At 42.9% G+C, this 16780-nt stretch overlaps 1 protein-coding gene and 1 pseudogene across 2 annotated transcripts in view; both read right to left on the bottom strand.

The window, feature by feature from the left end:
- PDCD6IP (programmed cell death 6 interacting protein) overlaps window positions 1-394 on the bottom strand; it is a 72999-nt gene extending 72605 nt beyond the window's left edge. The window contains exon 1 of one of the 2 annotated variants that reach the window (XM_014585636.2): window positions 63-394. In XM_014585636.2, the coding sequence (XP_014441122.1) occupies window positions 63-248 (186 nt within the window). In that variant the 5' untranslated portion in view covers window positions 249-394. Of the gene's footprint in view, window positions 1-39 lie in introns of both variants that reach the window. The other variant, XM_006171967.3, reaches the window with a different exon arrangement.
- An 8213-nt stretch (window positions 395-8607) lies between these two features.
- The window catches only part of LOC102476663 (histone-binding protein RBBP4 pseudogene), a 14224-nt pseudogene continuing 6051 nt past the window's right edge, over window positions 8608-16780 (bottom strand).

Genomic DNA, 16780 nt, shown 5'->3' with positions numbered 1-16780 from the left:
CCCGGCGGGGCCCCCCCCCACTCCCCAGCCCGCGCCCACCTCAGCAGCGTCTCGAGCGCGCCCTCGTGCTTGTCCAGCGGACGGCCGAGCGCGGCGCGGCGCAGCTTGCTGAGCTCCTCGGCCGCGCGGCAGTACTGGGCCTGCTCCTCCCCGCCGCTCGGGTACGTCTGCTGGATGAACTTTACCAGCGGCTTGGCCAAGTCCACCTCGGAGGTCTTTTTCAGCTGCACTGAGATGAACGTCGCCATGATGAGCGCCTCGGCCGTCGTTAGGGCCAAACAGACGGCAGGACAGCGGCGAGGGCCGAGGCGCGCCGGGCACCGAGCGGGCGGACCGGCGGACCGACGGGCTGACGGACGTGCGCTCGATTAGCGCTTCGGGTCCGGCTACTTCCGGGAGCCTTGGCGCAGGCGCATTGGGCGCGCAGCGCGTGCGCCGCCAGCGGTCACGTGAAGGAGTCGCCGCCCGCTTCTCACCTGGACCCAGCTCTCTGGGAGCTGCGCGTTACGATGCTCTTGGCTCGCTTGGCATCTGGAATTCTCTCTTTCCTCCTTACTGCTGCGGTGGGTGGTTGAGCGCTCTCACGTAAGAGTAACTATTCTTTCTCAAAATAAGCCCGGATGAAGTACTCCCGTAACTGCCACCTGCGAGTTTGCAGCCACCTGCCGAGTCTCGCAGCCTAGCGCTACTGTGACCTAGGATGGGTCGCTCACCTAGGACCGGCTGCTGGGGGCAGACTCTGGGGGACAGAGAACCCACTGGAAAGCCCCCTGCCGTTGTGCAGTTCACAGGCGGTAAGGCCACAGACACCACGGGAAACGAAAAAAATATCGGGGGAAAAAGCGGGGTTCTTCAGGTTTAGGACATTAACGCCACTTGGAAGAACCTAATTTAAATAAGGTAATTAGAGGGTGTTCCAAGTGAACTTAGAGCGACACGGTGTGAATCGATGTTTGACAGGAGTAGAGGGGACGGGAATAATGGCTGGGGAAAGACTCCAAACCAAAAGACGGCGCTTGCAAAGAAAAGCCTTAGCATTTCCCGTTTTCGTGAAGTATAATAGAAACAAGTGTGGCGAACACCTAAAGAGCAAGTTGAGAATGGAATGAAGTAAAATGTGAGGAAGAAGCAGGCCTCAAGTCGTCCCTAAGATCATAGGTCTGGTTAAAAAATGTGTATGATAAATGTTTGTTTTAGGTGGTGCTTAAGCGATTTACACATTAAAAGGCTACCCCAAGCCCAGCAGGTGGTGTGGAGGTTAAGGCAGGGGATCCCACGTGGCCTACCGTGGTTCTAGTTCAGGGCACTTCTAGTGTGAACTTGGGAGCTTGAAAATCACACCGGGCACATGTGCATGGCCATCCCCACTAAGGGTGATTTCTCACTTTCCCTGTCTCTCTGCCTCTTCATGAGCACACATTCCCTATAAGAACAACAACAAACCCTGTGGGACCAGCCAGGCAGCAGGATCCCAAATGCCCAACAGCATGGCTCTAGTCCTAGACTGGCCCTTGAAATATGTGGAGTGCTGGATGTGCATGCCCCAAATCACAAGAGGAGAATGGAGGAAAAGAGATTGTCATATCATCCCCCTGAGGAGGGAAGGGTCCTTGCTTGCTCTGGTGCCCACTCTCTCTCTGTCTCCAGCAAGCACATTCACCCTATAGCAATTTAAATAAATAAATAAGGCTCCCCTGTGGATCAATCTATTTTTAAAAGAATTATTTTATTTAACTTTATTTATTTTAATTTGACCAGAGAGGGAGAAAGTGCAAAAGCAAGCCACCAGGTCTGGGACTCGAACCGTGGTCAGCCATGTTGGAGTCCAGTGCCCTTAACCACCACGCCACTTGCTAGCCCCTCGATCTGATATTTTGTCCTAATGGGATGTAGTATGAAGTATACCCTATCTTCTATGTTACATTCCAGGCAAAAATATTTAAAAATATTTAACTATGATCTGCCAAGCCTTTGCATCTAGCTCACGATTTGTAAGAAATACAGCAGATAAACTAAATGATACCACAGGAAGTGACTAAACAAATCCAGAAGATATTCTGAAGAATAACTCTATAATAATCTCTTCTTCTACTGTCACACACCAAAAAAGCACTGCCTTATGAAAAGTTTAAGAGACAGAGCTGTGTGGATTGGATTCTGATTTGCACAGGCTATCTATAAAATGCATTTTCAGGACAACTGAAGAAACTGGAATAAAAATGGGCAGTATTGTATAAGATGATACTCTATAACCATGGAAAGGTAACTACTAAAAAACAAGTAGGAAAACAGTGTATATGTTACAATGTCTTATTTTGCTTTAAAAAAAAAAAAATGCATGGTGTATGTGGGCCAGCTCAGCAGACTAGTGGTTAAGGGAGCTGGATCCCATATGTTGTACTGAGGTTGAAATCTTGGCCATGGCAGCTTGAAAACACTGCAGGTCTGTGTATGTATGTGCCCAAAATCCTACAAACATCAAGATATAGGAGAGAAAGAATTGTGACATGATCTTGCCCCATCTAAAGCTTTCTCCCTCTCCCTCTCTCTCTTTCTCTCTGGTAAGTGCACATGCCCTTTGGAAATAATAAATAAATAAAATAGCCATCCTGTCTAATGTGCAGAGAGTATAATAAGGAAGACAAGAATTGAAGCAAGAAGGCAGATCATGAGTCCATTTCAGAAATCCAGGAAAGAGATTATGAAAGCTAACATAAGCTAACATTACCAAGAGGGATTCAAACTGAAATTTGTGTGTATGTGTGTGTGTGCTCACTGGAGAGAGACAGAGAGAAAGTGACCCCTTGAGAGTAATTTCTTGTAAGTTAAGATGGAGTCACTCTGGCCAAGCTTTTATTAAAAATTATTCACTGCTTTCATTAGAAAGCAGTTACTCATTCTCACTGCTTACACAGAGAATTGCTTATAGCCAGAGCTGCTTACAGCCTGCTTGAAATAATAAGAGCTAAAACTAACATTTTCCAAATCACTGCTACATTCTAAACAGTGTAGTCTCTCTTGGTCTGGAGAGCAAGAGAGCAAAGGACCTTGAGCAATAACTCACCATAGCTTTCATTTGAGCAATGGGAACATGACATGTATGTTTGCACCTGCAAGATAAGGCAATCTAAATGAGTTTACATTTTTTAAAGCACGGGGAAAAAATACATCAAAAGGCAAAGTTTCATCTTAGAATTGTAAAACACGTGATAAAAAATAAAAACTTTATAGACCTGGGGCCAGCAGGTGGCATGGTGGCTAAGGCGTTGTACTCCCACATGATCAACTGCTGTTCGAGTCCTGGACCTGTTGGCTTGCTTTCTCACTTCTCTCTCTCTCTGTCTCTCTCTAGTGAGTACACATGCCCTATTGCAAATTAAAATATATTAATAAGAAATAACTGTTAGAAATAACTGTTAAAAAAAAAAAACTGTATGGGCCAGAGACTTCAGAACAAAGATCTGCTGAATGTTAAGTAAGATCTAAATGTTGAAAGTTTTGTGACTTGTGAGCCCACTCCCAAATAGAAAAATGATGTAAATCACCTAACATGTAATCCCCACAAGGAAAATACAAGTCCTTGCTAGGATAAAAACCCTTGCCCCTTGGGACCAGCAGTTGGTGTAATGACTGTGTCACTGGACTCCCACGTAGTCAACTGCAGTTCGAGTCTCAGACCCAGTGGCTAAAACTCAAGCTGGGCGCATGTGCGTGCATGCCCAAGATCCTGAGAGGAGAATGGAGGAGAAGGGATTGTGGTGTGGCCATCCCTCTTGGGGAGTGATTTCTCGCTTTCTGTCTGTCTCTCTCTGTCTTTCTGGCAGCACACGTGCCCTATAGCAAAAACCAGTTCCTCTTTGGCAACCCATTCTGCCCCCAGGAGTTCTGTTTCTCCTTTTCGCTCTTAATAAACTGCTTTGCTAACCCCTCTCTATGTCCACTTCTCTAATTCTTCATGGGCATGAGACAAGAACCTGGTCGGCTTGTGGCTCTAGATTTGCCACTGGTGTTGAACCTGACCACCTCAACTTCCTGTGTCATAAGCACCCCCACCCTATGGTAGATGATCACTCTGCAATCCCTTCTGCTCCAATTCTTGCAGAATTTTGGGTATACACACATATACCCAATGTGTTTTTCAAGCCACCAGGTCCAGGGCTTGGTATATGAGATCCAGCCATCTTAACTACTATGCCACTGGGCTGATGAGAGATCACCTGTTTTTTAAAGTAGACAATCATTTGAGTTTCTTATAGATTGATTGACAAGGCTGATCCATTGAAAAAAATGAAGATTCAGAATAGTGAGGCTAATCCAAAGGAGCAAAGTACATGAAAGGAGAACAAAGAGTAACCAGAGCAGGGAGGATACAGGGGAAGGATGAGCAACCAGAAAATGAGGGACACATGATTTGTTGAGGAAAATGGAGGATAAAAAGAAAACAAACATACATGTGATTAACTTTGTAGCATTGTTCAAAGACAGATTAAGGTCATTCTATTTGATGGAATTTAAAATAAAATTCAAACTCTTTGCTGTGGCATGACGTGTCCATGCCTATCTCTTCAAATTCATATTTTGCTCTTCATTTATTAAATATTTCCACGTCACATTGCTCTCTGTCTGACTCTGATGTGGGACAAGGTTGGAGCTGTCCTCCCACCAGTGTCAGCAGTCCAGACTATTTCGATCTTGTCGCTCAGTCGTCAGCATGAGATCCCACTTTCACAGGGAGAGAGGCAATCCATAGCATGACACAGTGGCCTTTCAGTGCCCTCTGCCTCTGCTTCCACCTCCATTTCACCAGCTGCAGCTTCTCACATGGCTTCACCAACTGCAATGGAACTGGGAAAGGTGGTCTTCTCTATGCTCAAGAGGAAGAACTGGATATTAAGGAGCATTAATAATGCCTCTGGGACCAGCAGATAGTGCAATGGTTATGTCACTGGACTCCCACATAGTCAACCACCTTTCAAGTCCTAGACCCAGCAGCTAAAAAAACACACCCAGAGCATGTATGTGTGTGCCTAAGATCCTGGAAGGAGAATGAAGGAGCAAGAATTGCAGCATGGCCATCCCCCAAGGGGGTAATTTCTTACTTTCCATCTCTCTGTTTCTCTCTGTCTCTCCAGTGAGCACACATGCCCTATAGCAAAATCTTTCTAAAAATAATAATAGTAATGCCTTCCAAGGATGAGTTTCACTGCTTCAAAACTTTCTTATGACATTAGTTTTTGACCTATGTAATGAAGCTCTAGAAAATGTGTACTTAGAAATTCATACACGTAACGGCATAATATTTCAGGGGCTAATAAGTCAGTAGTTTGCTTCCTGATAATCCTAACTCTGGTGGGCTCATCATTACCCCTACCAATTGAACCAATGGATATAATTGTCTCTTTGGAACTACAGAACCCTGCTGAAAACAGCTTTGAGTTTCAAAGCAGACTTTTTTAAGTCCATGTTAAGGCGACGATTTGAAAGTAAGCATTTAGGGGGCCAGCAGATGGCATAATGGTTAAGGCACTGGACTCCCACATGGACAACTGCGATTCAAGTCCTGAACCCAGCAACTTGAAACTTACACCGGTGTGTGCGCATACGTGCCCAAAATCCTGAGAAAAGACTGAAGGGGAAGAAATGTGTAGAGGTAGCCATTCCTCCCAAAGGGTGTTTTCTCACTTTCTCTCTCTCTCTGTCTCCCCAGTGATCACATGCACCATATAAGCAAAAATCTCTGAAAGAAAAAAGAAAGTAAATACTTAGGATATTTGGGGGAGCCTTTGTTGAGAAGAAAAGAGACTTACAAAAGTCAAGCTCAAGCAACTGTATTAGTTTTTACGATGAATAAAAGAGTAAATAGAGCAAAGATTTGATGTAAAAAGTTACTGAAATCCAAGAAAGAGAATGCTCTTTGGGTGCTGAGAGGAAGAGTCTGAGAGAGAGAGAGTGAAGGGCATGAGGTACATGTGGTATCCTCATTTCCTTGCTGCACACTTCCGAGGTAAACCTAGATGGGAGATAGGGGAGCCAGAGGAAAGGAGGCATGGAATACAAGCACTCAGATAGACTTGAGGAAATCAAAAACATCCAGGATAACTCCCCGCATCACCTAGGGAGACACAGCCTGTACATGGAATGGAAGTAGAGCAACGACATGGAGCAGGGGTGCTGGGCTTTTGCAGCACGTAATAGAGACCTGTTTGTCTCCTTAATTTAGTTGTATATTTAACTTAAAAAAATAAATCGGCCCAGCTAACATGACACAACAGTGGCATGACACACTGCAGTGCTGGAAGCAATGTAGAAGATCAAGATTTAGTTCCCGGGTTGACCTGTAGTGAGACTGTTGAGGGCGTTTGTCCTTCTCTGTCTCTCATGAAGAATATAAAAAATAAACTTTGGGACCAGCAGATGGCATAATAGTTATGTCACTGGACTCCCATGTAGTCAACTGCAGTTCAAATCCCGGACCCGGCAACTTAAAACTCAAGCCAGATACATGTGCATGATCCCCAAAATGCCAAGTAGAGAATGAAGGAGAAGAGATGGCAGCGTGATCATCCCCCCGGAGGTGATTTCTTGCTTTCTGTCTCTGTCTCTCCAATGAGCACATGTACCCTACAGAAAAATCTCTCTAAAAATTAATAATAATAAACTTTAAGAAAAAATTAATGAAACATTTTAAATCACTCATTTTTCAAAATTAGTATGTAAATTTTGTCAACATGACATGGAAACTTTTAAAGGAGAAACAGAGAAACTACCAAGCCTTTTGTTCAGAATTCCTCTCTATATATGAGGAAAATTCAGAAAGTTCTTAGAGGACCAGCCTGGTAACCTTGTGGTTACAGGAGCTGGACCATTCATAGCCAACCACAGCTCAAATCCTGACCCATGTCACTTGAAAAACATGCCAGACACATGCACATGTGTGTCCAAATTCCAATAGGATGGAGAAATGGGAAAGGGATGGCAATGTGACCATGCCCTATTGGGTGGGTGGTGCTTTCTCCCTCTCATTCTCTCTCTGTCTCTCTCTAGCTACTGCACACTCCCTCTAGCGTTAAAAAGTTTATGGAAAGATGGAACTAAAGTACAAGCTTATTTTGGTGCAAAAAAATGTTTAAACATGCATAATTTTCTCATAATACATATTTACTTATTTATTTATTTTGGAGAGGTTTTTGCTATAGGGCACATGCGCTTGTGAGAGAGACAGAGAAACAGAAAGTGAGAAGTCACCCCCCAGGGGGGATGGCCACACCGCAATTCCTTCTCCTCCGTTCTCCTCTCGGGATCTTGGGCATGCACGCACATGCACCCGGTGTGAGTTTTAAGCCACCGGGTCCGGGACACAAACCACGGTTGACTACATGGGAGTCCAGTGACACAGCCATTACGCTAACTGCTGGTCCCACATAATACATATTTTTCATGAACACACTGAAGACCTTGTATGTCCACTGTCATCCCATACCAGTGATTAGATTTCCATTAATTGCCAGTTATCTAATACCATTTCCTGACTCTTTTTTTCTTTTATTTTTTTCTTATGTAGAAAAGCAATTTATTCCATTATAAGCACTTACATAGTTAGTCATGGAGAGTAGAAGGCCTGCTGGTGAGACAAGTCACCCCAAATGGAGATGGTATCGAACTCTAGTGGTCAAGGACTAACTCCTTACGGGAAAAAAAAAGCAGTTCTTATCGAGGATTAATTTAATTTCAAAAATAAATACAAGCTATCGACTCATTCTTCTCTACTTTACAGTCTACCCGTGGTATAGCTGGCAGGTAAAAATGTACATCTTTACCACTTGGTGTTCCCAAATTTAAAAACAAGCAGAGTACCCATTTCACAGAAAGGAAAGAAATCATATGAAACAGCTCAAGAAATACACTAATGAGCAAAAATATAATATATGGGAAAAGAAGAACATGTAGTTTTAACTGAAGACTCCAAGGAGCCCAGTCTAACAGGAAATGTGCACCCTAGAAAGCCAAATGTGAAGAGTTTCGAGAGTAAGAATCTATGACTTGAATCTCCGCATGTCCTGAATAAAAATGGCATTGTACAGTATGTATACTTCATGGCTCAGACACCTACCTCACTTGGCTCTCTTCCTTATTCACTCTAGCATTTACTTAAACGAGTCTGAAAAACTGGGGGATACAGCATCCAAAATAAATAATATTTACACAAAATATTCCCCTTTCTGTGGCTACTTTAGACATGGCTTTGTTAAAATCCGTGAGGAAAATTTAAATAGAGGTCTGTGGTTTTGCTAAATTAAGCTGTCCCCCCCATTCTTATTTAGAAAACACCCACTGTTTGCAATAAGAGTACTGCTGGTGGTATCTATTATGGAGAGAGAGTCAGGGGCCAACAATGGTGTAGTTGTTACATCGCTGGACACCCACAAGGCCGACCATAGTTTGAGTCCTGGACCGAGTGGCTTGAAACTCAGGCCAGGCACATGTGTGCATGCCCAAGATCCTGGGAGGAGAGAAGAGAAGGGATTGCAGCGTGGCCAACCTCCCCCCGGGTGTGTGGGGGGGTGACTTCTCACGTTCTCTCATTGTCAGGTGAGCTGTAAGGCAAAAACCTCTAAAAAAGAGAGAGAGAGTTGAACCTATGTCTCAAAACCACCATTAAACCAATCACAGAGTTAAGAAGGAAAAAGGGGGAGTCTAAAATCACAGAAGTGCAGACATACCTAGACCCTCGCTTCCTTCAGGGTCTTCATCATTATAAATGTTCTCAGCCATCTGCCCCACTTGCATGATACTGTCTTCCAATACAGAACAAATCACCCAAGGTTCTTTGGGATTTCACAAGAAATCAGATATGTTGGCAGTGTGCCCACCATAAGTAAACAACAACTGTAGTGGCCCATCCTCTGCATCTTCTGGGGATGGTTCCTCTCCAGTTTTACTGAAATCCCAGACATTCAGTCTGCAATCACCACCACCCAAAGCCAAAATAGTCTCATCATGAGATGATTACTGAGCCTGGACTCTTTCATCCATATGTGATTCAAAGGAAGGCGACTTCAGTGTCAGATTTCTCAGATCCCATAGGGCAACAGTCTTAGCTGATCCTGTGGCCAGGATGAACTTACTATAAGGATTGAAAGAAGCAGTTCAGCAGTGTGAGCAAAAACAGAGTGGCTTGGTTTGGAAGTATTGTTTGAATGAGTGTCCCAGATCATAAGTTTCTGATCAGCAGCAGCTGATCCAAAAAGATTCACAGAGCAGATGCCATGAACATCTCCACTACTGCCATATGCCCTGTAAGGATGGTCTTTGCATCCACCACTTTCCTTCCGTTCCAATGGCACTGAAGGCCCACAGGCAGATGGGATGGTTATCGGAAGCCCTAAGTGCCCACTGAGATTTGGATTCCCAGAAAGCCCATAGCCTTCCTTCTAGTGCCCATGGAGATGCAAGTCTGGGTTACACCTTCAGAAGATTGTGGTTTAGGGACCAGCAGGCAGCATGGTGGTTAAGGTGCTGGACTCACATGCTTAACCACAGTTTGAGTCCCAGACCTGATGGCTTGCTCTCTCACTTCCCCCCTCTCTCTTTCTCTCCCCCTGTCTCCCTCTATTCAAATTGAAAATGGTAATGTTAATGATAATTAATAAAATTAAATAAATATTCTTTTTTAAAAAATTAAAAAGAAGGATCTGGTTTAGAATGAAAAATAAATATTCTTTTTTAAAAAATTAAAAAGGACCTGGTTTAGAAGGATGTTTTGAGTAATCAAAAACAAGAACATTGCCAGATGGAGTCTTTGTTGCAATGATGCAAGGGTTCTGGGCATCTAATGGGGCATCTAATGGGCTCTGTTCACTTCTCCTTTGTGGTTGATCTTTATTTCTATTTCAGTTTTTCCACTAGCTGAGCCAAAACCTCCAAGCTCTCCCTTCTCACTGTCATAGCATGATGCATCAAACCGAGCACCTCTCACGAAGTGGTTTTGTTCACCCAAGGTGTGTGTCCCCAGGATTAGTCAGTGAATGCTGAAAGCTTTTCCTTCTGTTTTTTAAGCCACTGTGGCAGAGATGTGAACTGTGGTCGGCCATGTAGGATCTGGCTCCATGAACCACTGAGCTATGAGCCAGCCCTGAGTGACTAAGGGCCAGTAGCATATACCATGTAGATACGCTGGACGAAGGGTTGATGCATCAGTGAGAGATTTCACACAACTCAGAATGGAGCTCAATTTAAAACATGAATCTTTTTTATCTGTGGTGGTTCTGTGGTGTAAGGGTTAGCACTCTGGACTCTGAATAGTTGTTTTTTTCTGGAATTTTTCATTTAATATTTTTGGGCCATTGTTGGCCACAGATAACTGAAACTGTGGATAAAAGGAGACAACTACACTTACAAATAAATGCACCCATCTCATCTATTATATAAATAAGAAATCACAAGCACGCCTACATTCTTAATAGTAGGATAACTGGATTTCGGGGTATGTGCATTGGAAACTGAACATCTGCCAAATTATCTTCCAAAATTTTGTACTATTTTATACATCCACTAACAATTTGTTATAATCTACTTCTACTGTAACACTGGATTTCAACTTATATGTGTGTGTATTAAATAGTTTTGCTATAGGGCATGTGTACTCACCAAAGAGAGAGAGAGAAAGTGAGAAATCACTTTCCAGTGGGGATGGCCATGCCACAATCCCTTCTCCTCCAGTCTCCTTTTGAGATTTTGGGCATGTACGCACATGTACCTGGTGTGATTTTCAACCATCAGGTCCAGGACTCAAACAGTGGATTCGCCCATGTGCAATCCAGTGCCTCCACCTCCATGCCACCTGCTGGCCCTTATCTGACTTTTTAATTCACTAAGCTGTTAGATGAAAATTACTGTCTGTGATTTTTAAGCTTTATGTTTAATAAATTATGAATGAAATAGAAATTGTGTTTTGTTTTGTTTTGTTTTTGAGAGGTTTTCGCTATAGGGCGCGTGCGCTCGCCAGACAGACAGAGAGAAACATAGAGACAGAAAGTGAGAAATCACCCCCAGGGGGGATGGTCACGCTGCAATCCCTTCTCCTCCATTCTCCTCTCGGGATCTTGGGCATGCACGCACACGCACCCGGCGTGAGTTTTAATCCACCGGGTCCGGGACGCGAACCTCAGTCAACTACGTGGGAGTCCAGCAACATAGCCATTACGCTAACTGCTGGTTCCCTAGAAATTGTTTTTAACTGCTATTTATTTTTTTTTTCTCTTTTAGCTCTTTGTTTTTATCTTTTGGTCATTTTTTTCTACTGAAAAAATCATCTTTTCCCATATTGATTTATAAATGCTTTTCACTTATTTATAAAACCATTTTTAGTCATTTATTTGCATTATCATTTTGTCTTTTTTTTTTTTTTTGAGAGAGTTTTTCGCTATAGGGCGCGTGCGCTCGCCAGACAGACAGAGAGAGAGACATAGAGACAGAAAGCGAGAAATCACCCGCCAGGGGGGATGGTCATGCCTCAATCCCTTCTCCTCCATTCTCCTCTCGGGATCTTGGGCACACACGCACACGCACCCGGCGTGAGTTTTAAGCCACCGGGTCCTGGACGCGAACTGTGGTCGACTACGCGGGAGTCCAGCGACATAGCCATTACGCTAACTGCTGGTTCCCTCGTTTGTCTTTTGAAGTATTTAGTTTTTAATATTCAAACTAAATATATGTACACTATGTCATGTGTACTGTACATTGGCGTTTTTCCATGTTAGGTTCAGGATCACAGCCAAAAGATCAATCTTGTTTGTAACTGGCTTCAAGATGGGCCAACTGTGGTGGCACTGCAGAAATGCAGTGTTCCACAGTGCTGAATCTAGATGAAGAATTTCTGGGTTTCTGTCCCAAGGTCTCCCTGTCCATGCCAGGCCTACACACCCTTCCCAGGATCCTGGCTGGCTAAGGCTAGGAGTGATCATGGTGTGAAGACCCTATTGGAAACCCCTCTCTCAAAGAATAATGGGAGGAAGGAAGTAGGGAGGGAGGGAGGGAGGGAGAGGAAAGGAAAGGAGAGGAGAGGAGAGCAGAGAAGAAGAAAGTAAGGAAATGTATAATCCACATACAGATCCCAGTCTCTGCTACCTCTGCCCCACAAGGTGTCACTGTTGAAACGCAGATCTGCTTTATGGAAACTTTTCACAAGATGGAACTACAAGTGTTCTAACAGTGTGGTTCCAACATGTACAAACACAAAGAGCTCTTTTCCTAGGGCACACCTGCAGTGCTACAGTAAAATGTGTAAGGGCTAGAAACTTGTCCTTCTGGCCAGCAGTATTAAACCCAGGTGGGAACCAGCAGTTAGCGTAATGGCTGTGTCGCTGGACTCCCACGTAGTCGACCGTGGTTCGTGTCCCGGACCCGGTGGCTTAAAACTCACGCCGGGCGTGTGTGCGTGCGTGCCCAAGATCCCGAGAGGAGAATGGAGGAGAAGGGATTGCGGCGTGACCATCCCCCCTGGGGGGTGATTTCTCGCTTTCTGTCTCTATGTCTCTCTCTGTCTGTCTGGCGAGCGCACGCGCCCTACAGTGAAAATCTCTCAAAAAAAAAAAAAAAAAAAAACCCAGGTAAGCAGCCCAGCCTTCCCTCTTCTTTATGGTGAATTTCTCCTGGTATGATGTCTTCTGCTACAATTTCAGAGCAAGGCCACATCAGTCCCTCAGAGGGACTTATCTGAAGCAATGCAATCTAGTGACAGAATATCAAGAATCTCTGGCCAACAAGCATATTTCAAAATGCCCAGCTTCGCTAATCATTGGGAAAATGCAAATCAAAACCACAGGGAGGTGCCCCTCGCTCCAGTAACAATGGGTATTACATTAAAAATAAATAAGTAAAACACTAGGAAGAATGGATGCAGAGGAAGGGGAACTCTTTTACTGTCTGTGAGAATGTAAATTTGTACAACTGTTCTGAAAAACAATATAGAGATTCCTGAAGAAACTAAACTAGATCTGCCACATGATCCAACAATCCCATTATGAGGCATATATCCAAAGGAAAGGAAATCAATGTGTTGAAGAGATACCTGCACTCCAGTGTTCACTATAAAACGATTCACGATTGCCAAGGTGTGGAATCAACGTGTCTATCAACGGATGAGTGGATAAACAAAATGTGGTATATATACACAATGGAATACTATTTGGCCGCTAAAAATAATAAAATCTGGTTATTCGAGACAACATGGATGAACGTAGAGAATATTATGTTAAGTGAAACAACCCAGGCATAGAAAGAAAGAAAAATATCACATTTCTCATGAGTATGTAAAAACTAAGGAAGTTGATGTCATAGAAGTAGAGAGTAGAATGCTCATAACCAGATATTGGGTAGGGGGAAGGGAGGATAGAGATACGTTATTAAATAAAAATTATAGAAGGCCATTATTTTGGACTAAGTTCTTGGCCTTTGATGCAACAGATTAAACCACAATAGCACTCATGCTAAAATGTCACACGATCACACTGGAACTCTAGTGGGGAAACTAACAGATCTCCCAAATAGACCAGTGCTTCCAGAAAACAGAAGATTCCAGTGTACCCAAGTCAGCACAATGAGGAAATAACGCTTATGCTTGTGGTGTTCTTAGGAATGTACACCTAAAATAGCTTGAAACGTTATGTAGTATTTTATTTCATGAACATCCTTATTGCCCCAGTTCCTCTTGCACTATCTGCACACTTTGTAAGATTAGGCAAAGTGACTGCAGGTAACTATGAGGTCATCCTGCTTCCCTTATCCTAGAATTTAGCCAATCACTGCTGTACACGACTCCTTGCTACTTCCCACTCCCGCTTGTGACCTTTGCCTGTAAAGTCATATTGAAATATGGGAGACTTCAGCACACATTGTCTGGGGCAACTTGGATTCTGTGGTGCCTTGGTAACCACCCTAGCCCTGGCCCCAATAAAATTTTGCTTTACTTGCTTTGCCTCAGCCTTTTTGTTTAGGTTGACATTGGTTAACCAATATAAAATACAGTTTGACAAGAGGAGTGAGTTCTAGTATTCTATAGCATAGTAAGATAATTATAATTAATACTTTATATGTATATTTCAGACTATCTAAAAGAGAAAATTTCAAATGTCCCCAAAACAAAGTAATAATAAATATTTGATATGATGGATATTCTAGTTATGCTAATTTGATCATAATTGTGTTCTTTTATTAAAGAAGCACACTGTACACCATAATTATGTACAATTATTATGCTCTCCAATTAAGACCTTCTTTTTTTAGGTTTTGCCATAGGGTATGTGCATTCATCAGAGAGAGACAGAGAAAATGAAAAATCATCTCCTAGGGGCAATGGCCATGCTGCTATCCCTTTTCCTCCAGTCTCCTTTCCGGATTTTGGGCATGCACACTTGTGCCCCCGGCATGCTTTTCAAGCGGCAAGGTCTAGGCTTCCAACTGTCTGGCCATGTGGGAGTCCAACACCTTAACCATCATGCCACCTGTTGGTCCCCTCCAATTAAAAAATATTTAAAGGAAATGAAAAGACTTTGAAATCCCTACTGCCAGAGTTTGAATTCTTGTGTCTTGTTTTTTAAGAATTATTTTGTTTAACTTTTATTTATTTATTTTTAATTTGACTAGAATGGGACAGAGTGAGAGAGAGAGAGGGAAAGTGAGAAAGCAAGTCGCCAGGTCCAGGACTCGGACCACAGTTGGCTATTTGGGAGTCCAGCGTCCTTACACACCATGAAGTACATTGTCTAACACCCAGTAAAATATAATTAGACACATGAGCTATCAAAATGACATGAACAAAAACCAACAGAAATAAGTGATATCAAATAGCCCTGAAGGACTTCACATATTGGAATTATCAAATACAAATAGCAAAACAACTACATTTATTATGTTAAAGGACATAAAAGCAATGCTTGAAATTTTCAACAGAAATGTAATTTTTGCTTTACAAAAAAATTAATTAAAGACTAGGGCCAGCAGGTGACTTGGTGGTTAAAGGTGCTGGACTCCCACATGGCCAACCTACATCAAGTCCCGGACCTGGAGGCTTGCTTTCTCACTTCCCTTCTCTCTCCCTCTGTCTCTCTCTCTCTGGTCAAACTTTAAAATAATAATAAATAAATAAAGTTAAATAAAATCATTTTTAAAAAATTAATTAAAATGAAATAAATAAATTCAACAGGAAACTGGAATCTATAAAAAGTGATACAGCATATTTGTAAAGGAACCAGATAGGATTTTACAACAGAAAAGTACTATAAAGCAAATTTAATCAGTGAATGGGTTTAGCAGCAGACAGCAAATTGGAAGATACAATGAAAATATAACCATAAAACACTGCAACACTCTGCTGGGAATTATATTTGCATATATATAATAATGTAAACACTAAATATTGATTTGACCAACTATTAGGACATAACTATATTGAGAAGATTAATGATAGTAGGAGGAAGAATGGCATTATAAGATAAATTTTCATCTGCCAAAATAGTAAGTTGATAGATAATATCTGAAGGTGGTATATGCGTATTATTTACAAACAGGTAGAGGTGTAAATGCCAGGGAGACAGCTAGAAGAGTAAACAAGTCTGCTTCTCGGGAGGAGAAATGAAGAAAGCAGGGAGAGATGGTGCTATGGTTAGAGTTGTGACCCCTGAGACTTATGCTGTAACTTGAGACCCAGTGGGGCAGTGCTGGGGCTTGGGGCCCAGCGAAGTAGTAGGGCTATGGGGAAAATCCTTCATGAATAATTAATATAGGCTCTCTGGAAAACTGGTTGCTATAAAAAGTTGGCTGCAGCTGGTCTCTCTGCATGCGCCTACTCTCCTTTCAGCCTCTTTTGGCTGTGTTGTGGCATAGCATCAGAGAATGCCTAGATGCTGGTCCCAATGCTCTTGGACATTCCAGCCACCAGAATCATGAACCAAAATAAACTTTAATTCTTTTTTAAAAAATTATTTAATTAATGAACTTATTATTTTAAAAAGAATTATTTTATTTAACTTTATCCATTTATTTATTTATTTATTTATTTCAATTTGAGCAGAGACTGGGAGAAGAAGAGAGAGAGAGAGAGAGAGAGTGAGAAAGCAAGTCACCAAGTCCGGGACTTGTACTGCAGCTAGCCATGTGGGAGTCCCACGCCCTTAACTACCATACCACCTGCCAACCCCTATTTATTATTTTTTAATTTGCTATAGGGCACATGTGCTCACCAAAGAGCAAGAGGGAAAATGAGAAAGCAAGCCACGAGGTCTGGGACTTGAACTGTGGTCGTCCATGTGAGACTTCTAGCGCCTTAACTACCATACCACCTGCTGGCCCAAATTTTTTTTTGTTTATAAATCACCCATTGTCAGGTATTCTGTTGTAGCAACACATACTAAGAAATACTACATATATATTTTGGGGGGGAGGAGAGGATTTTGCTATAGGGCGCATGCGCTCGCCAGAAAGACAGACAGAGACAGAGAGATAGAAAGCAAGAAATCAGCCCCTGGGGGGATGGCCACACCGCAATCCTTTCTCCTCCATTCTCCTCTCGGGATCTTGGGCACACACGCACACCCGCCCGGCGTGAGTTTTAAGCCACTGGATCTGGGTTGCGAACCACGGTCGACCACGTGGGAGTCCAGCAACATAGCCATTACGCTAACTGCTGGTTCTGTGGCTTGCTTTTTCACTCTCACTTTTCCTCTCTCTCACTGTGTGTGTGTGTGTGTGTCTCTCACCAGTCAAATTAAAATACATGAACGAA

This window comes from Tupaia chinensis, unplaced genomic scaffold (genome assembly GCF_000334495.1).
Source record: "Tupaia chinensis unplaced genomic scaffold, TupChi_1.0 Scaffold150166_1, whole genome shotgun sequence".
Classification (NCBI taxonomy): Eukaryota; Metazoa; Chordata; class Mammalia; order Scandentia; family Tupaiidae; genus Tupaia; species Tupaia belangeri.
Note: the sequence above shows the minus strand (reverse complement) of the source record. Positions and strands in the feature narration are given on the sequence as shown.